This window comes from Oryx dammah, unplaced genomic scaffold (genome assembly GCF_014754425.2).
Source record: "Oryx dammah isolate SB20612 unplaced genomic scaffold, SCBI_Odam_1.1 HiC_scaffold_2, whole genome shotgun sequence".
NCBI classification, from domain to species: domain Eukaryota; kingdom Metazoa; phylum Chordata; class Mammalia; order Artiodactyla; family Bovidae; genus Oryx; species Oryx dammah.
The window spans coordinates 160,528,530-160,542,731 of record NW_024070186.1 but is presented as its reverse complement, the minus strand read 5'-3'; the positions used below and the strand labels follow the sequence as shown (position 1 = coordinate 160,542,731).

Sequence of the window (14,202 nt, the reverse complement as noted above, 5' to 3'; positions counted from 1 at the left end):
CGTGCGCAGCATGAGGGGCCGGCGGCCGCAGCCGGGAGAGCTGTGTTTGCGAGAGCGGCCCGCGGCGTGAGAAGGCTCGGCTGGACTTCCCTCAGGAGCGGGCGGCGGAGCAGGCGAGTGCGCGCGGAGGAAACGCGCCGCGGGCTCGGGTGGCGCTGGACGGGCGCGGGGGTGGCCGCCCGCGGACCCCTGGCGCTCCCGGTCCGGCCGGGTGGCTGCGGTCGGCCTCAAGGGGGGACGGTGGAGCAGCGCTCAGACATTCCCCAGTCGTCGTGAGCAGACGGTGGCTTTCCCAGTAGATCGCCGGGGCCCCCGCTGAGGAAGCCGGTAGGGCTGGTGGCCTTCAGGTGCGCGTTCCTGCAGGAACAGACCCCCGGGCTGACTCTGGCTGTCTCGCCGACAGGTCCGGTGACCCGTGCCGGCAGGGTTCCGAGCTCGGCAACATGGCTTCCCCGCCCCACCAGCAGCTGCTGCAGCACCACAGCACCGAGGTGAGCTGTGACTCCAGCGGAGACAGCAACAGCGTGCGGGTCAGGATCAACCCCAAGCAGCCTTCCTCCAACAGCCAGCCGAAGCACTGCAAGTACAGCATCTCCTCCAGCTGCAGCAGCTCCGGGGACTCCGGAGGGGTCCCCCGGAGAATGGGCGCGGGAGGCCGCCTGCGCAGGAGGAAGAAGCTGCCCCAGCTGTTCGAACGGGCCTCCAGCCGGTGGTGGGACCCCAAGTTCGACTCCGTGAACCTGGAGGAGGCTTGCATGGAGCGTTGCTTCCCGCAGACCCAGCGCCGCTTCCGGTATGCGCTCTTCTACATCGGCTTCGCCTGCTTGCTCTGGAGCATCTATTTTGGGGTCCACATGAAATCGAAACTGATTGTCATGGTAGCCCCTGCTCTGTGCTTCCTCGTGGTGTGTGTGGGCTTTTTTCTGTTTACCTTCACCAAGTTGTACGCCCGCCATTACGTGTGGACTTCGCTGGTTCTCACCCTCCTGGTATTCGCCCTGACCCTGGCTGTCCAGTTTCAGGTTTTGACGCCACGCTCAGGACGAGTTGACAACTTCAATCATACTCGGGCTGCCAGGCCCACAGACACTTGCTTGTCTCAAGTGGGGAGCTTTTCCATGTGCATCGAAGTGCTCTTTTTGCTCTACACCGTCATGCACTTACCTTTGTACTTGAGCTTGATTTTGGGAGTGGCCTATTCTGTTCTTTTTGAGACCTTTGCATACCACTTCCAAGGTGAAGCCTGCTTTCCCTCACCTGGACCGGAGGCCCTGCACTGGGAGCTGCTGAGCCGGGCCCTGCTCCACCTCTGCATCCACGCCATCGGGATCCACCTGTTCATCATGTCCCAGGTGAGATCCAGGAGCACCTTCCTCAAGGTGGGCCAGTCTATTATGCATGGAAAGGATCTGGAAGTGGAAAAAGCCCTGAAAGAGAGGATGATTCATTCTGTGATGCCAAGAATCATAGCTGATGACTTGATGAAACAGGGGGATGAGGAGAGCGAGAATTCTGTCAAAAGGCACGCCACCTCCAGCCCCAAGAACAGGAAGAAGAAGTCTTCCATCCAGAAAGCCCCTATCGCCTTTCGCCCATTTAAGATGCAGCAGATCGAAGAAGTCAGTATTTTATTTGCAGATATCGTGGGCTTCACCAAGATGAGTGCCAATAAGTCTGCCCACGCCTTGGTGGGTCTCCTCAACGATCTGTTCGGCCGCTTTGACCGGTTGTGTGAGGAGACCAAATGTGAGAAAATCAGCACCCTGGGAGACTGCTACTATTGTGTGGCTGGGTGTCCTGAGCCAAGGACCGACCATGCCTACTGCTGCATCGAGATGGGGTTGGGCATGATAAGAGCCATTGAGCAGTTCTGCCAAGAGAAGAAAGAGATGGTGAACATGCGCGTTGGGGTTCACACGGGGACCGTCCTGTGTGGCATCTTGGGCATGAGGAGGTTTAAATTTGACGTGTGGTCCAATGATGTGAACTTGGCCAATCTCATGGAGCAGCTGGGAGTGGCTGGCAAGGTTCACATTTCCGAGGCCACTGCAAAATACCTAGATGACCGGTACGAAATGGAGGATGGGAAAGTTACCGAACGCCTTGGCCAGAGTGTTGTTGCTGACCAGTTGAAAGGTATGTGCATTTCTTTGCCTCATCATCTCCCTCCCCTATCCCATTTGTGTTGGAAAAACAAAACAATCTCTTTCCAGTATCAGTATCTGGAGGCAGATCAGTTGTCTCCCAGGGCCAGTGGGACTTTTCCCCCAGTGAGTCAGATATCACAGGTCTGTTCACTGTGACAGTGTTGACCTAGATGACACCTTTAGAAGGAAGGAGAACTTTGAAAATGTGTTGCCCGCCAGCCGGCTGTTAATGTCTCTGAGATGCTGGGCCAGGTCCAGTGAGTGTGAGGGGATCCGAGCCCTTCAGTGGGCAAAACTTTGAAGCACCATAAGAAATTGCCTTTGTGCTCCATTAGGTTGCCCTTAAGCCCCATCAAAACATTTTTCTATGCCTTTCTCCTCTCTAGGCCTCACTTCGCTGGAATAGAGAAGTCAGCTAAGCCCTGCAGGATCCTTGAGAATTAGATGAAATTATGTACCCCCAAGTGCACACTGCTTTTTGCCTAGGTCTCTTTTTTAAATGTTTGATTTTCAGCTTTCAATTTTCATATACCTCATTATGGTTCTAATCATGGTATTTGTCTTACCTTATGAACAGCAGCATTTTAGAATATTGAACTTCTCAAACCACCAGGTGATTTGAAAGTGGGACATATACCCAGAGCCGTCTTTAGACCTCCTCCCCCAGCTCCTCAGATTTTCCCTGTCTTAAGTTCCTTACTGCTATTCTTGTTTTTTCACCAAGCTGCTTCTTTTAATTTTATTTTTTTCACTTAGGGCAAAAGTCTTTGAGGTCTGGGAAGTGATGACTTATAAGTAACTGGGATCAAAAGTAAGAATTCTAAGTAACATCCTCCCCTCCTTTTAAAAAAAATCCTTCTGTTTTACTAAGGTCTTCAGGTTAAGGGGAACATCTATTTTGGAAGTATGTAGAGACAATAACATTGATCTTTAAAAGCCAACATTTGTAAAACTGTATTTGTGTTTTGTGGTACCCCACATTGTATAATTACATGATGAAAAGCCCCTGGAAAGGGAGTAAGTACTCAGAAGGGGAAGTAACATCTTAAATCAGAGACAGGAGAAGTAATGGTGTAAATCTGCGCTCGTAAGTGGTTGAGTTTGAGGGCCTGGATGGATCGTCACACCACCTGTGTGCTCAGTTGATATTTCCTTTGTTCTCCCTATCATTTACTTATTTGTTAGCTAGTGAGGGTACTTTATCCTTATCCTGATCTTTCTTTGTTCTGTTAATTTTGCTAACAGTTGAGGAATTTGTGGGTAGAATAGAGGAATATTTTCACCTGATAATTCTCTCTGCCTAGAGAGCTTTGTGTCTGCTTTCTGCTAAATACTTTTTCTCCTTTTGTCCTCCTCAAATTTCTCTCTGCCTCTCCTTTGTGTTAGTTTTGCACAGCATTATTAGCAGTGCTGCAGACCAGGGAAGGGGGCTTCCCAGGTGGCGCTAGTGGTAAAGAACCCTCCTGCCAATGCAGGTGACACAGGTTCGATCCCTGGGTGGGGAAGATCCCCTGGAGGAGGGCATGGCAACCCACTCCAGTACTCTTGACAGAGGAGCCTGGTGGGCTACACTCCACAGGGTTGCACAGAGTCAGACACAGAGCCGGACTTCACGCTAGCAGAGAGCTTGCAGTGCTGCATTGATGAGGCCAGAAACTGCAGTTTACAGTTGGCTTGAGAGTCTACTGTGACAAGTGTCTTCATCTGTAGGACGGTGGCCCCTGCTCTGGAGTTTGGAGATGCCAGTGGAGTAGGGTACACATGCAACCCTTGCTCTGTATCATTGATACAGATATGATATCAAAGGTATCATTTTGATACCTTTAGGATCTGAGTGTCCCCGGCTCCATCCTCAGGGATTGTGGGACAGATTCCAGAGAATAGAGCAGCACTGTGCTATGTTAGATTAAGTGTGACGATGATAGCAATTTTGTAAGTGGTGCTCTAAGCAGTGTATTACTTGAATTTCAAAAATAAAGACAGATGTAAATCATTTTGTCTGGAAATTGCCAGGTCTTTGACTCTTTGGCACTACCCATTTTTGTTTATGTGTAATTTTATTTTTAACTTACAGATCAAAGGTCTCAAAGACACTGACACCCCCCAACCCCCACCAAAAAAAAAGCTAGAGTGAATTTTTAAAAACCCACATAGTGTAAATTTGGTAAATTAATTTCTTCCTTAAATTTGTGTGCACTGTATATTTATAAGGGAAGATTTTAGCACTGGATGGAGGATGGGGAAAGATAGAAGCCTTAGCCAAACTGGTGATTTAAAAAAATATAATATTCTCTTCTTTAACAGTTTCCCTGAGACCATGATTTTTGCTTTATTCAGCTCATTTTGAAACCCTCTGGACAGGACCCCAGTAATAGAGGATGTCTACACAACTTCCTGACCTCTTTTTTTTTTTTAAACTGCACAGTTCACTTCTCCCGACGCTGTACAAATCTACTCAGCTGAGATGTTAGCATAGTTTATAGAAGACCTTTTCCACAAGAGGAGTTAAGGTTATATACATAAGATTCCTTTTAGCCCATCTTTGGGTTTGTGGCAGGTATTTTTCTCTATGCAATGCTGAATGTTAGCTTTTTTTCTCGTCCCCTTTTCTGATATTGGGGCTAAAGATACCCAGTCGAGGACTGTAGAAATGAAGATCCGTGGAATAAACCGGGGGTTCCAGCGCTAGCCTGGCAGTGTGGGAGGCAGTTTGTCTGAATGGGCTTTGTGGAAAGTGGACTGTTGTTATTTCTGCACTGTCACTCACCCCTCGAACATCTTTATTGTTCTCTCATGGCACCTGGCCCTGTGGACACACAGGTGGAGTTGTGATGGTTCCTGACTTGGGTGAACTTGCAGATTGTAAATGTTCCTCGAGTCCACAGAGTTGAGAATGCGATAGAGAGGTGCATGCGCCCAGGGTGGGTCTTGAGGTCAAGCAGTGGCTCTCTAGGGGATAAAAGAACATTCAGTGCAGTGGGGGAAGCATGGGCAAAGGCTTGTTGTGCTGTGCTTAGTCGCTCAGTCGTGTCCGACTCTGTGACCCCGTGGACTGCAGCCCGCCAGGCTCCTCTGTCCATAGGGATTCTCCAGGCAAGAATACTGGAGTGGGTTGCCATGCCCTCCTCCAGGGGATCTTCCCAACCCAGGGATCGAACCCAGGTCTACCACAGTGCAGGAAGATTCTTTTACTGTCTGAACTATCAAGGAAGCCTGGGCAAAGGCTTGGGGTCACATTTCTTGGCAGACTGGGCAGTTTAAGTAGTTCATCAGGACAAGGGCAGCTGTAATTACCTGGGAAGGAGTTTGGGTTCAGTCCTGTAGGTAATGAGGGACCATGATGGGCTTTAGGCAGGAAGCTTAGGTGCTCTGACTTGCATAGAAAGTTTACCCTTTCAGTTCTAGGGAGTGTGGGTTGGAGATTAGTGAGCCATTGCAGTAAATCCCTGGTGGCCTGGACCAAGGTAACAAGAATGGCAATGGAGATGAGCAGCAGTCAGATCAACTGAATTGGACCCACAGCCACATTTAAACAGAGGACGGGGGCAGGTGTGGGGCTTGATTGTTTGAGAGGCTTTTCAGGTTTCTGGAATTGATGTAGGGATCGTTTGGCATCAGGAATGGGTGAGAGGGAGGCCTTTGAAAAATCTGTAGTGTGAATGGAAAATGCAGGATCGAGTTGTAGAATATGAAATAGGCCAGGAAGCCCTGGCTTGTCCATTCATTCATTCAGCATTTTGTTTGGGGCATATTTCTATGTGCTGTGGATACAGCAGTGAACAAAACACAAAAATTTCTTCTTTGTAAAAGTAAAAGATAGTTTGTTTTGTGTTCAGTTCTAAGGAGAAGACATACAGCAGGAAGGAGACTATGGAGAGTGTGTGTGTTTGTGTGTGTGTGTGAAATTTTAGAGAGGGTGGCCAGTCACTGAGAGAGAAGGTTGAAAGAATTTTCAGCAGAAGACTAGGATTTGAAAATGATCCAGAAAATGAGGGGCAATTATTATTAAAGATTAGGAATAAATAGTCTGATTTGAGTGATGGGAAGAAGTGTCCTTCCACTCCACCAGGCCCAAGAGGATACTGGCTGTTGTGTTCTGTCTTGGGCCACAAGCGAAAAAGAGGAGTACTGTCAGTTGTTACAGTTTTTCCTCTCATAGGCAGAGTCACAGAGGAAGTGAAACTCAGAAAATACCTACAGACATCTTATTTTCCCTCCTTGACTATTGATCTAGGAAGATAAAGGTGCTCAGTCACCCTAAATCGACACCAACAGTTGTGTATTTATAGAGGGAATACCAACAATATTGCATTGTTATAAGCTAAATAAAATAAGACTTTCCCTCCAAACCAAGCTTTGGACTTGTGGAGCAGCTCAGGGAAAGATCTGTTGATGTGCGTGGGAGAGATGGCCACCCACTGGCCACTTCGGTGACTGACTCCTTCACCGTGTGCTGGTGTCACTTGGGAGAGTTCCTATCTAGACCCTGTCTGGAGTCTCACCTCAGTCTGACAGTGGGCAGGGACACACAGCACTTCAGCCTCTGCCAGCAGCTGTCCCAAACTGGGAGTCTGGGCTCCTGGTTCCCTGCTAGCTACAGCTAAGATCCCTGGCTATGTACTAGTTCGGGGTGCAATTTGCTTGTACCCCTGGATTCACTTGATAGCTTATCCCCAGCCTAACCCATACTCCTTGCCACTCATTGAAGAAGACCCTAATGCAGGGAAAGATTGAGGGCAGGAGGAGAAGGGGGCGACAGAGGATGGGATGGTTGGATGGCCGCACTCACTCAATGGACATGAGATTGAGCAAACTCTAGGAGATAGTTAAGGGCAGGGAAGTCTGGTGTAGTCCATGGGGTCACAGAGAGTTGTACACAACTTAGTGACTAAACAACAACAACTTGCTACTGTAGAGCTTGCCCATGGCTGACCTCTCGGTGTCCCCTCTTAAGTCCTGTTGAACAAAAACTCCATGCTCGCCTGCATCCTTGAGCGGACTCTCATGCACATAGCCAACAGCCTCCAGAGTAGCAAGGAGGCAGAGATAAGATGAAGCAGAAAATCTGACTTGACATCTGGGATCGGAGACGGCAAACAGCTGTGGAGTTGGTGCTTAAGCAGCCCTGATGACAGTTTATTCAGACTCCTTCAGACCAAATTATATGGCTTCCAGAAGGAGCACACAGCTGTTGATCCTGAGGACCAGCTTTTGAGTAAATTAGCCTCTGGCAAAGAAAGTTAAGGATATGGTTCGCTGAATTGCAGGTGGAATGAAGGGAGGAGAGTAATCTTTTCAGGCAGGATAACTAAGAAAGGAAAAAATGGAAAAGAAGCAAATAGAATAGGTAAAGAAACTTCAGGGTTCTCGTCTACTAACCAGCCTTCAAATAACTGTGTTTCTACCTATACCGGTCAGTGTCTCCTATGGACTTTGCTGTGGAGTAATAATCTTGAAAAGAACACAGTGAATTTTCTATGGTGTATGCACATGGGCCTAAATTTTAATCTCTCTGCTGATTGGTGATTTCAGTATTGGTATTTCTGTTTAGATTTTGATATTGTGAGAATATGGTCATTACATAAACATAACAAAAATTTACCATATGAGCCATTTTTAAGCCTGTCAGCTGGATTTTCTTAACTGCTTTGGCATTGTCTGTTGCAGTATGTTGAAGAATGTGTGGAAAATGTGACTCTACAGACATATATAGTTAGAAAGTGGAGGAGCATTTTAATAGCCATTTAGATAGTTGTGGATATTTTTCTTTGGTACTACACAAACACCCAAGAAGTGGTAGTTTATTGAGGGTTAGTTACAATATCTAATCAGTTTTTTTGTCTGCTGTCAAAACCCTGTTGGATTTTTGAAGGAACTTTTTACCCAAGTGTGACTTTGTAACATCGTGCATTGGTCGTTTAGAAAATTACGGTTTCTTGAGTTATGCAGATCTTCCAAATGTCGGCATAAAGTCTTTAAATATTAGGACGATGTCAGCTTCACAGTGGCGGATAAAAGCGTTCCAAAATTCTGGTTTTCCCTTGAAAGTTTGGGTTTCATCCTTGGCAACAAACACTCTCAGTTGTTTTCATTGAAGGGACAGGCTCATTTCATTCATTTCTTAGGAACAGTCTGCCAGATACTCAAGTGAATGACCAGAGTCTGTCTGTGCATCAAGTATAAACGATGTTCTATCAAAAAAGCAGCCCAATCAGGAGCATAGACGCTTTTGGGGACAACCGGTCACTTTGGTTCTTAGGGCAGAGTTGTAGGTGCATTCCAACCTCATCCTGCAGAACACACTCAACATTTAACACAATTATTTGATTTTACTGCTTTATCAGGGGACATTCTTAAGTGCAAATGACTGTTTTTTCCTTCTGCAAGTGTGTGGTGTGACAGAGCTAGTTAATGACCAGTAGAGTTTGGTGCTACTGCCCAGATTCATGGTCAGGCACCGGCAGTCTCTTTAGGGGTCAGGATGAAGAATGTTGGCTTTGTATCATCACGTTTGCTTTTGTATCATCACGTTTGCTTTTGTATCATCAAGGCCAATATCAACATGTGCGTGTGTGCTGAGTCACTCAGTTGTGTCTGACTCTTTGCGACCCTGTGGAGTGAAGCTCGTCAGGCTCCTCTGTCCATGGAATTCTCCAGGCAAGAATGCTGGCGTGGGTTGCCACGCCCTTCTCCATCCAGAGATCTTCCCTACCCAGGGGTCGAACCTGTGTCTCTTGTGTTTCCTGTATTGGCAGGGGTGTTCTTTACCACTAGCACCGTTTGGGAAGCCCAATGTCAACACGGAGAAAGGCAAATCATGTCTTAGTAGGAAAATAGTTTCGGCCTCACAGATGCCCCGCAGAAGTCTTAGGGACCATTGGGGGTTTGCACACTGCTCTGAGAACTGCTTCCCTGAGTGGTAAGAAAGGAAGAGCGAGAGTTTGTACCTACTTTCCAGACACATTCTCATGTAGATGGTAGAGTTCATGTTGGAATTAGGATGGACGTGTAACATTTATTGTGGAAGTAGCAAGTGACTTGAGTTCATGCATTTCCTTTTTCTCAAAAAAAAAAAAAAATCCTTTGTGACTCTGCCAAGTCCCTGCTGCTGGTGTTTAGAGGTCAGGATAAAGAACGTCAGCTTTGTTTTTTGATTTATTTTTGCTGAGCTCCCTCTTTGGTGGAGTAGTGTAGCGGTCGGTGCGTGGGTTTTGGTTTCCCATACATTTGAAATCAGTTCTCAGTTCTGAATCGTGGAACCCAGGGAAGCCAGGAATGACAGTGCCTCTGTTAGAGGCCTGCTGGAAGACTATGAACGAGTTGATCATTCAAATAAAGTACTTATTAGCATAGCGACGTGACTGCAAAAGGCGTTCAGTAAACAATAACCAACTCTTCTGCCTGAGGAGTCATGATCCATATTGCAGTCAGTGGTGTGTTTTTTCCTGCCCTCATCTGGTGCACCTCTTGTGTAATTGGGTACTGAAACTGAGAACACACCAGGGACTGTGATTGTGACAGTTTCTTGAATGAAAAAGGGCAAGTGTCCAAAATACAAAAACATGGATAACTTGCCCTAGTTAAACTGTAGCTGCCAAGTTTGGCAGCTTCGTTACTGAAAGCTCGAGGGAGTTCAGACAGTATTGTTCTTGGGCTGCTTCTTGTCCCCAGAGCTTAGAGGTACTTAAGGCGACGTGACCCTTGATAGTTGAGAAATTATGGGAAAACGTTCACCTCTGGGACTCTGGAGATATTGGATGAGATTTGTACCAGTTAGTTATTCAGTACTGTGTTCTGCTATAAATTCCTTTATTTATTCAATAAACATCGAGTGACTTAAAAAAAAAAAACTATTTGCAATGGCTCGACTAGGTTCTGGAGATAGAGCACGATGCCCTCCTTAACAGCCTACAACCTAGAAGGCAAAATAGATACGAATCAAAAAATCACCTAAACAAATACATTCTAGACTTGCTGATCTTATTACAAAAAGGTCTGGAGGTAGGGAGACTTACCATTTCCCCCTTATAGGTGTGGGAACTGAAGTACTGAGAGGTTAAAGGTTAAGTAACTTGTGGTGGTCATCTAGCTAGAGAAGTTACCAAATGGTGGGGCCAGTATTTATTCCCAAAGGACTGTATTAGAAAACATTGGTACCTGCTTCACAGAATTGTTGTAAGGATTAAAGGAGAAAATAATATTAAGTACTTAGAAATGTACTTGGCACATAGTACTTAGTAGAGATTAGATTCACCAACTAGCATTACTGAAAGTGGGGAATGTTTTCTTAGTAGCAGCAGCAACAGAAAAACAGCTATACCTTTCTTCATTCAGCTGTTTGCTGTTCACACAGTGTTTTCAGGCATGTTATTATCTCAACCATTGTGAAATCCTAGGATCTTGGGATCTGTGTATATTTAGAAGTTTATGTTTCATTTGCTTGATTCCTTCCCATTGTCCACCAGTTTTCAGGCTGACTTGGTTTCTTAACATCCTCTGAAGAGGACTTATGGCTTTTTAAAAAAGAATTAATGTAAACTCTTGGATTTTAGCTTCTTTGGTGTATTCTTCACTCCATTACAGATATCTTTTTTTTTTTTGATGCTCAAATTGTCCCTTCTTGGCCCCCTGGGAAAACCCTTTTGAGTTAGCCCCTGAGTCCTTTTCATACAAACTGGCAGTGTCTGAGAGCTCTCGTACTTACCTCATAACATTTTTGTGGATTAGAGAAATAATAGGCATGAAAATCTCATTATTTCTGTTTGGTATTTTTGTTGAGCGAGACTGAACTAAGCTTTACCCTCTCCCTTTTTGAAAAGAAAATTAATAGTATATGCCTGTTTATATGGAGAAAGAGCACTTCTGAACAAATGGTTTGTGCTTCTTCAAGCTCCTCAGAAGCTTTAATTTACATTCTCACAATTGACAATTATAGAGCAACGCAGCTTTCTGTCTCCCATATCTTCTCACTACTGCTTGTTGAAGGACAGGTGCCCTCGAATGTTGGTAAATAAGGATCCAGAACAAGAAAATGAAAGGAATCCTAGACCAAAATGTAGGTCACCTGTTTGCAGACTGAAGTGCAAACCCCCTACCTCTCAAGCTGCTTCTCCCAGGACCGCTATGGAAAGTTCTGGGGAGCCCCACACCAGGAATTCCCTTCCCGGGCCCCTTGTTGTGAATGGTGACTCCTGGAGGGATGCCCCGCCACTCCCCTTTAGTATATATAGCTGTATAGTATATATAGCTGTATAGTAATGCGCATCTGACTTCTGATCTGTATCCACCGCGCTTGAATGTACCTCGAGAGCAGGAATTTTTGCATATTTTATTTACTGCTGTATCCCTGGTGCCAGAAACATAACTGGTGTACAGCAGAGGCTCAATATTTGTGACGTGAACAAATGAATGAGTGAAGATGGGTGGTGGTGTTCAGTCACTGAGTTTCATTTGACTCTGCGACCCCATGGACTGTAGCACACCAGCTTCCCTGTCCTTCACAATCTGAGTTTGCTCAGATTCATATCCATTGAGTCGGTGATGCCATCCAACTGTCTCATCCTCTGTCACCCCCTTCTCCTCCTGCCCTCAATCTTTCCCAGCATCAGACATGTGTAGAAAACCATGCCCCAGACATCAGCATGGAAGATAGAGAGAAGGCAGCAACTGGCCTTTCAGAAATAGCTGTGTGGTTAATTAAGTCGAGGCTGCAAGCAGGGTCTCTAAAGGCCCTAGACAACGAGATGGGAGAGTGCCTGGGAGTATGGACAGGCCGCAGGTGGGGAGTGGGGGCAGTCCTGGGCTCCCGGGTCTGTGGGGAAGGCTGCCAAGCAGGAGCACAGAGGATTGAAAACCCAAGTGTTTATTTAGGGCCCAGGAAATGTGGGGTTGAATGGCTTAGTTTAGGCAATAATTTTTAAGCTTTTTAAGACAGAGATTTCAATAAATATATTTATCTTTAATAATACTGTAGCTCCTTAAAATTCTTATTCGATTATCATTTATGCACATGGAAAGCCAGCATATCCTTTTTTGGGCAAAGCTCCAGCATAATCTTTGTACATAATTTCTAGGATTTTTATGTAATGTTATTAAATTCTATTCATTTTTTTTCCTTCCAAGGAAAAATGTGCTACTGAAAGCAGCTTTTGGATCATTTATATTTGTGTTTGAATCGTGTAGGAAATATCAACTTTGGTTCTTTACCACACAGTTTGTAGAGAGGAGGAAAACCCACATGCAGGTGATTTTATTTTCTTGTTTATGGATATCAACATACAATATCCTATTAAGGCTTTGACATTTTAAGTGGAAGAGACTATTGCATGTGAATTTAGTTAGTTTTGCCCTATCATCAAGAGTTAACATCACAAGTGTGGATTCTGTAACTTCATAAATGTGTTCTCTTCTCCATGAGAAATGCCTCTTGTGGTCATTAATTTTTGTTTTGTGAATGAGCTGTCTAAAACCAGGAGAGGGGAGTATTTCTAAAGGAAAAGTATGTTTATAGAATTATCTTGTTATTTGAAAAAATAAATTTGTTTAGTAGATTAGCTTTTCATCTTAAAATGTTTTCTCCACTAACTAGATAAGCACTTTTGGGAAAATAATCTCTCTGGTTCTGTTTCCTCCTGTTTGTAAAGCGTAAAGTGTGAACTAGATGTGCTTTAAATTCCACACCATTCTTTAAGAACAGCTGAGCTTCTGTGATTGGAACACAGTACACATTCTTCATATGAGGAACTGGTTTCTTCTTCATCCACTTGTTTAAACTATGAACCCTCATTTAGATAAATTTAGCATATGGAAACTCAGATTTACCTAACCACTAAATTGCAGGGCATGGTGAAATGCTTAATGTTCTAAAGGATTCTTTACTTCCTTCAAATACAAGTAAATAAAGATTGAGTTATAGAAGTGTAATTTACACATTTTTTTTAAAATCACAATTGTTGTATAAAGCAGGGTATCATCAGAGGAACCCAATTTGGTTTTGAAAGTTTGAGACATTCTTTGGAAATGGCTTGGAGAAAATGTGGAGTGATTAAATAATACTTAAAAAATGTGCTTCAGTTCCTGTTCGAACATTATTTGGGAGAGAGATTGAAAGGTTAGTTGCCAGTAAAATGAATTTCACTTGTGTTGGCAAGTTTCTCCCTAATAGAACAGAGCAAATACTGGGTTAATAATGTGCTTACCGATTATTCCATTAATAAAAGACTCACTTGCTCCCGAAGTGGGTTCCTGGATCAGCTGACTGTATTTTTAGGGTGCCAAGGTCCTATATATTTTATAGTTAGTGTGACTTCAAATTAATACACCCAGGAAGAGTCTACCTTAGGCCTGTTAATTAGAAATTATAGGTCACAGTGATAAAAGGAAACCCTTGGATTTCATTATAAAGGATTTATAAAAGATTTGAATGGTTTTCTTATCCTCTCTTACAAAATAGCAAAGCCTTGCAAAGCAGCTCATGGAAAGTAATATGACATTTTCTGTGATCTGCATGGTTGGTGAAAGAAAGTAAAAAAGGAGAAACAGTCTACTACTCTGTCTTAAAAGTTAGCGTTGACACTGAGTACATGTGTCATCCGACCTGAGAGAGAATTTCACCTCAACAAAGGCCCAACTTGTGAAACTGTAGCTTCCCTTAGAGAAGCTGTTATTCACAGCCTGCTGGAGTCATATGTTTTCTACTGACTAAAGCGCCTGACTCAGTGTGTCAGTCATTGCAGGAGGTTAAAAACTTGTGGAACTACCATGCAAGTAAAACATCTCAAAGGACTTTTCTGGTCTCTCACACACATTTCAGAGTGACTTTCTCAGCTGGAATAACTTAATTAACCCTGTGTTCTTTCTGGCTCCTGAAAGAAATGGTGATTTATGAACACTCTTAGAGCCCACGATCCTAAGATAACAACTTTGTCCCTCTGCCATTTGAAGTTCAAATGGAAATATTTGCTTTCATAGCTCTAGTCATGATGTTGCTTTATTTAGTAGCTATTAAATTTCCAGTTCCATATACTGCCCTGGAGGCATTCCAGTTTTCACTAAG

The 14,202-nt window shown here is 44.6% G+C and overlaps 1 protein-coding gene across 1 annotated transcript in view; it reads left to right on the top strand.

Annotated features, from left to right (window-relative positions):
- Positions 1 to 356: 356 nt before the first annotated feature.
- ADCY9 (adenylate cyclase 9) overlaps positions 357 to 14,202 on the top strand; it is a 105,145-nt gene continuing 91,299 nt past the window's right edge. Inside the window, exon 1 of the mRNA XM_040255712.1 lies at positions 357 to 2,136. Coding sequence (XP_040111646.1) covers positions 444 to 2,136 — 1,693 coding nt within the window. The 5' untranslated portion in view covers positions 357 to 443. The remainder of the gene's footprint in view (positions 2,137 to 14,202) is intronic.